This window comes from Ixodes scapularis, unplaced genomic scaffold (genome assembly GCF_016920785.2).
Source record: "Ixodes scapularis isolate PalLabHiFi unplaced genomic scaffold, ASM1692078v2 PGA_scaffold10__122_contigs__length_95168666, whole genome shotgun sequence".
Taxonomy (NCBI): Eukaryota; Metazoa; Arthropoda; class Arachnida; order Ixodida; family Ixodidae; genus Ixodes; species Ixodes scapularis.
In genome coordinates this window covers 2222766-2234831 of record NW_024609836.1, presented here as the reverse complement: position 1 = coordinate 2234831, position 12066 = coordinate 2222766, and the positions used below count along the sequence as shown (strand labels likewise).

Below are 12066 nucleotides of genomic sequence, written 5' to 3'. Positions count from 1 at the left end.
GATTCGCAGCCGCTAAAGAGACCCTAAGGTTTTTGCTGGTCTTCGTGACGAAGATGTTGAGGACTGGCTCGACAGTTACGACCGCGTGAGCGTCTACAACAGATGGGACAATCCCACTAAACTCGCTAACGTGGTATTCTACCTTACAGATTTTGCCAAAACGTGGTTTCTGAACCACGAAGAAGAAATTCCAGACTGGGACGCTTTTACCACGAAGCTAAAGGACATATTCGGCACTACAACTAGCCGCAAAGAGAACGCGAAAAAGAAACTCGAGACTCGACGACAAAGAGAAGAGACGTACACCTCCTACATTGAAGACGTCATCGCGCTCTGCCGTCGCGTCAACTGCGAAATGCAAGAGAGTGAGCGCGTACGTAACCTCCTGAAGGGAATTGCGGAGCCGGCCTTCAATGTTTTTCTGGTTCGAAAGCCCGAATCGATAGCTGACATTACATCTGTTTGCCAACACCTCGATGAAATGCGGACCATCAGAGTCTCTTGCCCAGCTCAGAATCTCGGAGAACCAAAAGCGACGAATTCTGAACTCCGCACCCTCATTAGAGACATTGTTCGAGAAGAGCTCCGGCAGATGTTCAACGAAACACACCGCGGCGCTGAACCGGCAGCAAGTTCTCCCGACTTGCGGTCTCTTGTCCGAGACGAGTTAGCAGCTCTACCTCCTGCAACTCTTCCTCTCCCCACGCCCGCACCACCAACCTACGCCGAGATTGCCGCTAGGATGCCTTCCTCTCAAGTGGCTTCGCTACAACAACTCCACACCCCACCTTCCTTGGCTGCATTTACTCCAGCCACCCTCACCCCGACGTACCAATCTTGGAGACCCCCTAACCGCCCAGTATGTTATTACTGCGGCATTAGGGGTCACATTGCCCGCTACTGCAGGAAACGCAGAGATGACGACAGGTACGACAACTCCTATCATCCTCACTTCCGTCGAGATCAAGGGACCTACAATGTAGGTCGAAGGAACTCCGGCCGCCAAGGAAGTATTTCCCCTCGCAGGTCGAGATTTGAAAACCAAACATATTCTAGGCGTCGTTACCCCTCCCCACTTCCACGCTCTGGGTCTCCGATGATTCCATCTACCCAAACCGACCCTAAATACACAGCGGAAAACTAGAAAACGCAGTTCTTGGGGGGAGAACTGCGAACCAACGGAACCAGACAACTCCTCCAATCCCATCCAATTTGATTGACGTATATGTAGAAGGTTTAAATGTTCTTGCTCTAGTTGATACCGGCGCCGCCATTTCAGTTATAAGCGAAGATGTCTGCAAAACCTTAAGAAAAGTCCGAACTCCCTTTCACGGTACTTGTTTACGAGGAGCGGGAACCGATTTGATATATCCCTCCGCACTGTGCACGGCGAGGGTTGTAATACAAGATACCTGCCATCACATAGAGTTTGTTGTTTTACCGAATTGTACGCACTCACTTATCCTTGGCTGGGACTTTCTCTCATTTAACTCGGCAGTAATTGACTGTAATCATCCGGAATTATTTTTGACCACTCTTGACATCTGCGATACAGCTACTGATCACAGTGCGAAGATATCAGTTGAAACCGACTCGGTTATTTCTCCATTCACAACACACGTATTACCACTCGTATCAACAACCGCTTACACAACTGATGTCGTCGTACAACCATCGAACACATTTCTCGAGAGAGGCATAGTTGTACCGCACGCACTTATCCGTTTTATCGATGGAAAAGCTCTCATAGCTGTCTCTAATGTTAGTACTGAATCCGTTCTCATTCCACATGGTACAGTTGTCGTGACTGCGACACCACCCTCACCCGTTTTTCTGTGTTCTATATCCGCCCCTCAAACCAAACCTTCGCTTACCCAGAACTGTAAAACATTGTCTCTGCATGCAACAATTAGCCAAGATCTCGACGAATCAAGAAAAACGTCGACTCCCATCTTTGCTAGAGCAGAACAGAAAAATATTTGACATCGTATCACCTGCCCTTGGTCAAACCCACACGACAGAGCATCGGATCCACATCGAAGATTCTGCTATTGTTCATCGTCGTCCGTACAGGGTTTCCCCATCAGAGCGTTCTAAAATCGAGGACCATGTAACTGATATGCTAAAAAAGGGTGTAATTCGTCCTTCACGCAGTTCATTCTCGTCGCCGGTAGTCCTGGTCAAAAAGAAGGATGGAGGCATTCGCTTTTGTATCGATTACCGCCAACTGAACAAAGTCACTCGTAAAGACCTTTACCCTATGCCACGAATTGACGACGCACTGGACTCCTTGCTGGGAGCTGAATATTTTTCATCTCTTGATTTACGGTCCGGTTATTGGCAGATCCCGGTTAATGAAGAGGACAAAGAAAAAACTGCGTTCGTCACACCGGATGGCTTGTATGAGTTCAACGTCACGCCCTTCGGACTCTGCAACGCGCCAGCGACTTTCGAACGCATGATCGACAACATCCTTCGAGGCTTAAAATGGAAAACATGCCTATGTTACTTAGATGACATTATAATCTTTTCTTCCAACTTTGAGGAACACCTTGAACGGCTTTCCAGGTCCTGTCCTGTTTGTCTGCCGCCAATCTCCAGCTTAATACTAAGAAATGCACGTTTGCGGCAAAAACAATTAAGATCTTAGGGCATATCATCAGCAAACACGGTATCAGACCTGACCCCGACAAAATAAAAGCGGTTTCAGATTTCTTTCGACCACAACGCCAAAAGGAATTAGCTTTCTAGGTCTGTCGTCGTACTTCCGTCGTTTTATTCGCGGCTTTGCAACCATTGCCACTCCACTTAACAACCTTCTTAAGAACAATTCCACCTTTACCTGGTCTGCTGAGTGCGAATCTGCCTTCGCATCCTTAAAAGCAGCCCTGACTTCCGATCCTGTCCTTCGACACTTCAACAACAACTCCGCCACCATTCTCCACACAGACACTAGCGGCTACGGCCTTGGAGCAATTCTTCTACAACCCGACGACTCGTGCGTAGAACACGTCATTGCTTATGCAAGTCGATCTTTGAACAAGCCAGAGCAAAATTATACAATAACAGAAAAGGAATGTCTGGCGGTGGTTTGGGCGATCGCAAAGTTTCGTCCTTACTTATACGGCCGTCCTTTTTCAGTCGTCACCGATCCTCATGCGCTCTGTTGGCTAGCCTCCCTCAAAAATCTTTCAGGTCGTCTCGGACGCTGGGCGTTACGCCTACAGGAATATGATTATACAATTGTTTATAAATCTGGCCGAAAACATCAAGATGCCGACGCCCTCTCACGATGCCCGCTACCTCAACCCTCGACAATTACGACTATACTAAATATTGAGACGAGTCCATCCCCGACAGAATTATTTGATGGAGTAGGGATCGCCACCCAACAACGCCAAGACCCCCAGCTACGTAATATCATTGCCCAAATGGAAGTAACCTCACCTACGACAAACGCTCGCTCCCGACGCCAGCTCTTGCACTATCAGCTTCAAAATGATATTTTGTACCGTCGAAACTACTCGCCCCACGGACATCATTGGCTTTTGGTTATTCCCCGTACCTTACATGCCTTGGTCCTTGAATCTCTGCACGACGATCCCACAGCCGCCGGCCAATTAGGACTCTTTAAGACTTACTGTCGTGTCAAAGAACGATATTTCTGGCCCGGAATGTACACCGCGGTGACAAAGTACGTATCTTCTTGTCTCGTATGCCGAAAACATAAGTGCCGCACATCTGCACCCCCCGGCCAATTACTGCCACCGCGCTGCCCTTTACAACCTTTCGAGATCGTAGGAATTGACTTGTTTGGACCACTACCACGCACGGTCAATGGCAAACGATGGGTTGTAACCGCTGTCGACCACCTTACACGATGCGCAGAAACAGCGGCTCTTCCAACTAACTCCGCCACCGAGGTTGCTGATTTTTTCGTCCACCAGCTACTCCTCCGACATAGAGCACCCCGCGTGCTGCTCAGCGACAGAGGCCGTACCTTCTTGTCACAGACAGTGCACGAGGTCTTAGCTGCTTGTGCAGTCATCCACAAAACGACATCCGCTTACCACCCACAAACCAACGGGCTCACTGAACGCTTTCATCGTACCCTTGCGCACATGACCGCAACGTACATACGTATCATCAGATCATACCAACTGGGATGCAATTTTACCATTCGTAACATACGCATATAATACGGCCATTCAAAGTACAACTGGGTACTCGCCATTTGAGCTCGTCCACGCAAGACAACCGACATCACTGCTCGACACAGTACTCGAGTATACTCCAACTGAGCCCCATACAACTCTCCTCGATGACCTTGTATCCCGTGCTGAAGACTCGCGTCAACTTGCGCGACTTCGCACTGTTCAACACCAACAGGAACGGAAAACCCGACATGACTCCATCCAAGAGAACGTCAGTTTTCAACCTGGAGACTTTGTTCTCGTCTCGTTGCCAACACGCAAGCCCGGCCTCTCTGAAAAGTTACTGCCTCATTACATCGGCCCCTACCGCGTCATCGCTGAAACAACTCCTGTCAACTTTCTCGTGGAACCAGTAAAAACACCCACCGATCGCCGCTACCGCGGCCGCGAACAGATTCACGTCTCCCGACTGAAACCTTTCACCCCCCGCTCAACGGCACCCCTTCCTTCCCTCTGTGGCCAGGTGGCCACCTTTCCGCAACTGGGGGAAAGCTGTGAGGGCGGTTATGCCTAGCACTGCCCACGGACATCGTCGTCGTCACCTTTGGGTGTGGGCGGGCCGATCGGCATCGTCAGCTGATTAGGGGCACCTTTTTTGAAACGTTCTATAGCTATCGGACGCTGATAAAGAACCGTCATCTGACCGACCTGTCTCTGTCTCAAAATATATATATATATATATATATATATATATATATATATATATATAATATTTATACATTTTAATAATTTACTCTTATATATTACTATTATTAAAATTAAAGCAAATAAAAATAGAGTTTTGAGAAAATAGTTCCTAAACTTTCTAGATTTTCGAAATATTCGTTCGTTCAAGTGTGCGCAACCAATTTTATTTTGTACATGTAATGTTGTATGTGTATTCATTGAAAATAGCTAGATTGCAGATTTCTGGTGATGTCAAGTATACTAAAATATCTCACAAACGGTCCCATGTACGAACTTGTCATATTTTGGCAGAAATCATAAAAGGAACACAGGTTGGGTTTTTTGTTTAGTTTTCTCTTCCGATTGATTCAATATATAAACTTTTTTTCCAATTCCTTAAATGTAATGATACCTATTTGTGGAGTGTTACAGAAGAGTCAATGTGTTTTATTTAGAGAAGTGAGAAAATAGCGAGCGGTCAAACATGTGGTCCCCGACAGGTGGTCAATTTTTGCCTCGACCATTTCGAGGGTCAAAACCTTCGAGGAAGAAACTCTCCCAAACTTGCAGTTTGCGCTCTCTCCTATTTCAAGAATGCTTCTAAAATGTATGGATATTTGTTAAAATTAATATGTAGACCTCAAAGCCGTGCCTGAAATGAGACGAAAACACATATAATCGCCATCTCCGCGGACGGCCACATGCCCAAAATAAAGGAGTAACTATAGCATATAGCTCATTTGCTCGTCTGATTTCATAGGTTTATTTTTTAATATACCTTGCTTAAAGCTTCTTTATGGGGAATTGTATGAGCGAGTGATACCATAGTTATTGCGAGGAAAGAGCAGGCAATCAAGTACTTTCTGCACATTGTGCGTTACAAACTATGTGCACAAAAACAATGCAAAAAACTTACTTTCTGCACGTTGTGCATAACAAAATATGTGCACAAAAACAATGGAACACGCAACGAAAAGGACGGCATTTACATCTGTTAAAAGAGTCACCGATATGACACTCATAAAAAGTCTCCGGTTTCTATACTTCCGCATTTCCAGTTTCAGGCAATCCTGGGATAGAAGGCCACTCTCCACACCTATCCGCGCGTTTCGTGAACACAGAAAACACCGTCTTTTGTCTCCACTCAGTGACTATAGTCATCGACAAGGGGAGAGGGAGGAGCTTGAGTCGTTCCCGCTTCTTAGACATTCGACGACGCTTTGGCATCTCAGCACGGCGCAAGGCAGCAAGCGCGCGCTGGAGGACGGTCGTTCGTAAGACGTTCTTGCTCTAGCGGGGAATATATACACGAACAAGGAGGAAGGCAACGTTCGGAATATGGACATCAGCACCCAGACACGCGTAGCTACACTCCAGTCCGTTACTTGCTCTTCCGCAAAATACGCAGCAAGCAGGATAGGCCTTCTCCGTGAACTTTTCGCCGATGCGCCGTGAAGTAGGATGTTCGTCGGGGGTTCGCCTCGCGGGCCGAGGATTCGGTCTCGGCCGAGTGCACTGGACCGCGTTCGCGGAAGCGGTCGACGCCGTTTATTTTCTCTGCGGGGCCGCGACGCTTTTCGAAGAAGTTCCGCGGCCAACCGTTGAGCCGTGCAAACTCCCCGGCGCGGCGAAGACGGTCCCCGGGGGCTGAAACCGCGAGGCCAGCGCCTGCGGTCGTCGCGGAACGGCGAGAGGTCCGGTGAACCCCGCGGCGCGAGACACGCCGTCATCGGAATGCGAAGCTCGATATAGAACCGGTCGAATCGTCGCTTTCTGCGCCCCGCCACCTTCGTCTATATAGTGGAGTAGAAATCCCGGTCCGAGCATGCGCGAAAGCTCTCTGTTTCACCAGCCGAATTCTTTGTCCAGCATGAAGAACCGTCACGAAGATCTTTCACGAAGAACCGTGACGAAGGACTGTGACGTCACGCGACATAATGGCATGTGACACCGCTACGTCACGTGTCACCTTGGTGACGTGCGAAGCAACAGACATGCGACTTCGTGACGTCAGGCTACGTCACACACACATACACACATGGCATGAGCCCAGCTCGTTCGCCACACATTCTCTGTTTCCCGGTCTTGATGGCGAAGAACAGCGCCACTGGGACGAGGAGGAGGCGAGAGACAGTGGACAATCGCTGACTAGCAGCTGAAATCTGATTAGAACAGAAACACGAAATTGACGCTGATGCTCGCGCAGGCCCGGGCACGACATGATCTTCAAACACTTCTTTCTTTTAATCTCGCTAGAAAATGATCTTAGAAATCTTAGAAAGATTTCTTAGGTTTCTAAGAATCTTGGAAAATAATGTTAGAAAAGAACGAAGGATCATCTGCGTCCTCGTCCTAGTCGCGCTGTTTTTTACTATAAACTCCTACCAACTCACCCATATGTCCATTCCGGGTCTTTGTGAGAGTCATGAAACTAGTGGAAAAGGAAATGTTTCCGTCTGTGTGGAAATTGTTTGGAAAATGTAGAGCAAAGGCAAAGGGCGGTTTCAGCGGTTGCTGCCGTGTCACGCATGCAAGAAAGTAGAAACAGCGATCGATGTTCTGCTGTTCGTGTTTCAAAGTACGTTAGCAGCTTCAAAGGGCAGTGACGTAGTGTGGTGCAACCAGGGCCAAAGCGGCTAAGAGAAATAAAAAGAGAATAAATAGAGAGAGGCATTGCAAGAGTCAGAATTTTTTTTTCTTCTTTTTCCTGGAATTTCTAGCGCATGAATACCCTATCACACGTTCCAAAAGCTTGACTCGGAATCATTTTGTTTTCTAAAATGCTCTCCCGGTGGTCAATGGTTGTGTCACACGTTCGAGTTTTGCACGAAAAACTAAAACTGGTGCAAAAGAAAAGAACAACGAGATAGAAAGAGAGATGTACCGCAGCTCCTTCAAACACATTTTTTTTTTTTATATTCAGAACTGCCGTGCAGGAACAAGACCCTTTTCGCGCCTCTCGATAAAAATCTTGAGGAGAGTGTTCAGAATCGTGCATTCTTTTGATAGTGCACTTCCGGAGCGGACGTCAGCGGTTAGGGCTGAAAGACCGTTATTTGAGTCCATGCCGAAGATAAAATTGGCCTTGGGCTTTACCGTGGTCTCGATCATCGCCACATCGGTCTCACCGTGGTTGATGTAACGATGTTAATGCGATCATTTTCTTCCAAGGACTTAAATATATTTATCGATTACGTCAATCGTTGACTGCACTCAGATTGGTGCAAATATTCTTTTCTATCAGTCCCCTGTTGTACACAAATTGCATAAGTTGTCTCCTTGTGGTTTTGAATTCCTTCCTCCAAACTTTAATACATCGGTGGCCTGACACAAAAATACATAGGCAAATAAAAAATAAAATATTTTCCTCGTAAATTGTTGAGCTCGTTATTACATCACGGTCCGGCTAAGGGCGACGGGGCCATTAAGCTGATCAGTGATCAAAAACAACGTAGATTTTTTTTTATTTTTTTTTTACATGAATGTTTGGAAACATGGCCCTTAACTTTGGTGTTTAGCGTACGTGGGCGGTGTGGCCGGGCGGTGAAATTCGTTATCATATCTTGAAAATCTGGTTAAATGCTTGAGCCCTTGGTGTCCTGGTTAGCAAACCACAATACGAAAACAAAACTGAAAAAAAAATATGAAATAGCGCGCACAAACGGGAACAATGAAGACACATGGACGACAGGACCGGCGCTTCGAAAAAGAAGCGCCTGTCGTGTCGTCTGTGTTTGTTCATTGTCCCCGTTTGTTCACGCTTTTCAACCTTTTATTCAGTAATGGATAAACTAGCCAAAACCCAAGTTTTAATACCAAAACAAAATCTGGTGAAATCTGGGGAACACTGCCTCTAGACGCGAAACAGCTGAAAGCGCTACAGGCGCCGCAATAAAGTAGCCATCGCTCGGTGCCACAAGCGGCCGCTCGACTGATCTAGAGCCGTTTCACACCTTGAAAAGGCCCGATCGAGAAATATAGGAAATCAATCCACCAGAGAGTACACGTGATGTTTCTTTTCTTACTTTATAAAAAAACGTACATGTTTCAATATCAAAAAATATATTTCCGTATCCAAAAACAAAATCTTGCAAAAAAAAAAAAAAAAAAAAAAGCTATTTTGCGCAGTGCAATAATTATGCGCACAAATTGTTCTTTGTTTCTCTTTTGACGGACATTGCAATAAGCATGACGACACGCGCTTCGCTGATCCCGTTCATTTTATGGTAGATTTGTCCTGTTTAACACCTTGAGAAACGCGCACATGTACCTGAAGTCTGAAACTGATGAGGTTAATCTAGGTCGCTCCTAGAACACGTGTTCCGGATATGAATGTTTTATCTTATCTATGCGTTTTCTTTTTTTTTCAATTTTATTATTTGGTAAACTCTGGTGAAATTCGACGGAAGCTTGTGTCACTACCCCTTTCCCAGCTGGTAACGCTGCCCCTATCTCACTTATGGCAGGCGATGATTAAAGCAAGACCAACATCTCCTCCTTGATGACAAGGCTTTTGGAGTTTTGACGTCACCTATCCGACACGAGTGCTGCGTCATGCGTTGGGACGCTGATGAAGTTAACGTCCCAGCCGAACATTGACGCAGCAACCTGTGTTGCGCTATCACCTGCGCTGGGTAACGGGGAAAATAGAACACTACGGCCTCGTCTTACAGCAGGTGTTGGCAAAGTCAGTATTTAAAGAAGGACGAGGGGTTTGACATCAACGGGAGATGAATCAATAGCTGTAGAGAAGTCTGCGGAGTTGTTGCACCAAGATTTGTACAAGGACACTGTGAGCATATAAATATTCCGGCAATGTCTGCGAGAAGACTGTCTTCTTGCCTTCGAACCGTTTTTGTGAAGCACTAGAGGAGGGCGTTTCATGAGTCTTCGAGAGCAGAGACTGGATCGTCGTCGCGGGCTTCTCTCGCGCTCTCTAAACTCGGTTCTCGGTGCCGGGGTTGTTCAAATGTTGATGTCTATCCTAGCAGGAGTCTTGGACCATGACCCTGATTAATCTTTAATAAGCTCCATTCAATCAGTCCTACTAGTGAGGTACATGGACAGGATTTCAGAGGGACACTCACACACATATTCTTAAACATTCCCGGATGAGAGACGTCACAAGGCGCGTCCAGATAAGATACCATCCTAAAAAGAGCGCTTACTAACAACCCCACATAGTCTTACTTTGAAAAGTGTAAATCTTGTTTATACTCTAGTGTAGCACAAATCGGATAGAAAAAAAAAAAAGTCACATCATGGTTACAACTACGGATGTTGCGAGCCTGCCGAGACCCGAGTGAGTTCCATCAGGGTCAACTTTTTTAAACTTTTGACACGAAGTTTGACAGACGTTCGACTGAACTTAGACTACTACGCGTATGCGCGGAACGAGCTAAGGCTGCCTGGCGGAGACAAGGAGTACACGTAGATAAGTCTGCTTTCACATTGTGAAAACAAGGGCTAATATGTCTTAGAAGCGTATAATTCCTTACAAGCTCTTCATATACTTGTGTTCAGAAAGTTCAAACTTTCGCGTTGAACTTAGGAAGTATTTTGAGGCCGTAGAACTTCGTCGAATTTTGCCAAAAGTTTGAAAGTTTGTCGAACCAGTCGAACTTCGGGTTCGGCCAAGGTTCGTGACCTCACTATTAGCGACGTGCGCGACCAAAAGCGTCGCTGTGGTTGCAATGCGCGAGTGGCCAAACGCTCCCTGTGACGTCTTTATCTGGATGCATTTTTCTTTCATGGATGTCTGTTTAAGAACGTGGTGAGTCCGAACTTCTATCGGCATTTTTACACATGCCATCGAACTCATAGTTCGCGACTCACGATAAGTAGTCAAGATAGCACAACTCGTGGCGTCACGGCGAGGAAAATACCGGTCTGAAACCGTAAGAGGGCGGCACTGAAACATCTCGGCACTAGCAGTCGGTGACAGGTTAGGAAGGCGATAGATCCAGGTCGAGCTTTCTGTCTTTGATAACGCTTCGAGGCGCCGGCGCAGTCAAGACCCGTCACCACGACTTGTGGGCTTGACGCAATTGCACAGCCCTGAGTGCTTCACCAGCGTGCCGGAGCGACGCAACGCGTGGCAAAAGGAATCGACGTTCGTGTTAGGACAGCGTAAGGGTGGCCTGCCTCGTGGCACAACAGGGCACTGGTTCACGCTGTAGATAAGAAACTTGAACAAAAGGTAAGGGCGCAAACGAGCTGGTGGTGGTTAAACATTTCGACAAAAACCCCGAGACTGGGTCAAGAAGGGACGGACAAACACAAAGTCTCAAAAAGAAACTTTGTGTTTGTCCGTCCCTTTTTCTTTTTTTTTTGTTTTTTGACCCAGTCTCGGGGTTTTTGTCGATATAAGAAATTTGAGCAGCGCAGTACCGCCGCTAGACAGTCCATACATCAAACAAAATACACACTGCAGACATGACGGCAAAATTATCCGTTGCATGTTCAAAGCATGTGTGCTTTATTCGTGAGCATTCTTAGAACACGTCTGTAGACGGTTTTTGTATGACCAATGGGGCGTGATAAGAGGAAAAAACACTTCTCAGGAAGTGTCCGTATACTGTCTTGTGTATGATGCATTAGTGCCCGTGACTGAACGTGTGCACCGCGCAGTAGTGATACACGACCGCTCGCCGCTGTACAATGCTCATTCAGATGAAGCGAGAAGAGGTAAAGATTGAGCCCCGCATTCCGAGGTTCTGCAGCGCGAGCCTTCGCTCCGCCTGTTCTCTGAGCCGCGGTGCGCTAACACAATCGGCCACCGATCCTCTTATACGAGCGACGAGTTAGCGGGGGCTGTGCTCGCCTTGGGCGTGGTGACCCTGGGCTTGCTCCCACCGATGGCGCCGGGCAGGATGGATCCGGTCTCGTGGAACCGTGCCAGGATCTTGGACACGCAGCCGTGGGAGACGCGCAGCTGCCTCGAGATGTCGCACGGGCGCACCCCGAGCTGGGCGAGCTCCACGATGCGCAGGCGCACGCCGTTGGGAAGAGGACGACCGTTGACGAACACGCCACCCAGCTGGTTCACCTGCGCACGAGGCCCAAGGGACCGCGGGGGCCGCTGCTCAGTTCCAGCGGTCAGGTATCCACTCAGACATGGATACACGTTACTCAGATACCGCACCTAAATACCTTCACTTGTTATTCGCTCAAGAAGTAACTACTC

General features: G+C 47.4%; 1 protein-coding gene across 1 annotated transcript in view; it reads right to left on the bottom strand.

Moving 5' to 3' along the window:
* LOC120836166 (paired box protein Pax-1-like) overlaps window positions 1-12066 on the bottom strand; it is a gene marked incomplete at its 3' end in the record, with an annotated part of 35978 nt that overhangs the window by 21885 nt on the left and 2027 nt on the right. Inside the window, exon 2 of the mRNA XM_040211706.2 lies at window positions 11704-11928. Within this exon, the coding sequence (XP_040067640.2) occupies window positions 11704-11928 (225 nt within the window). The remainder of the gene's footprint in view (window positions 1-11703; window positions 11929-12066) is intronic.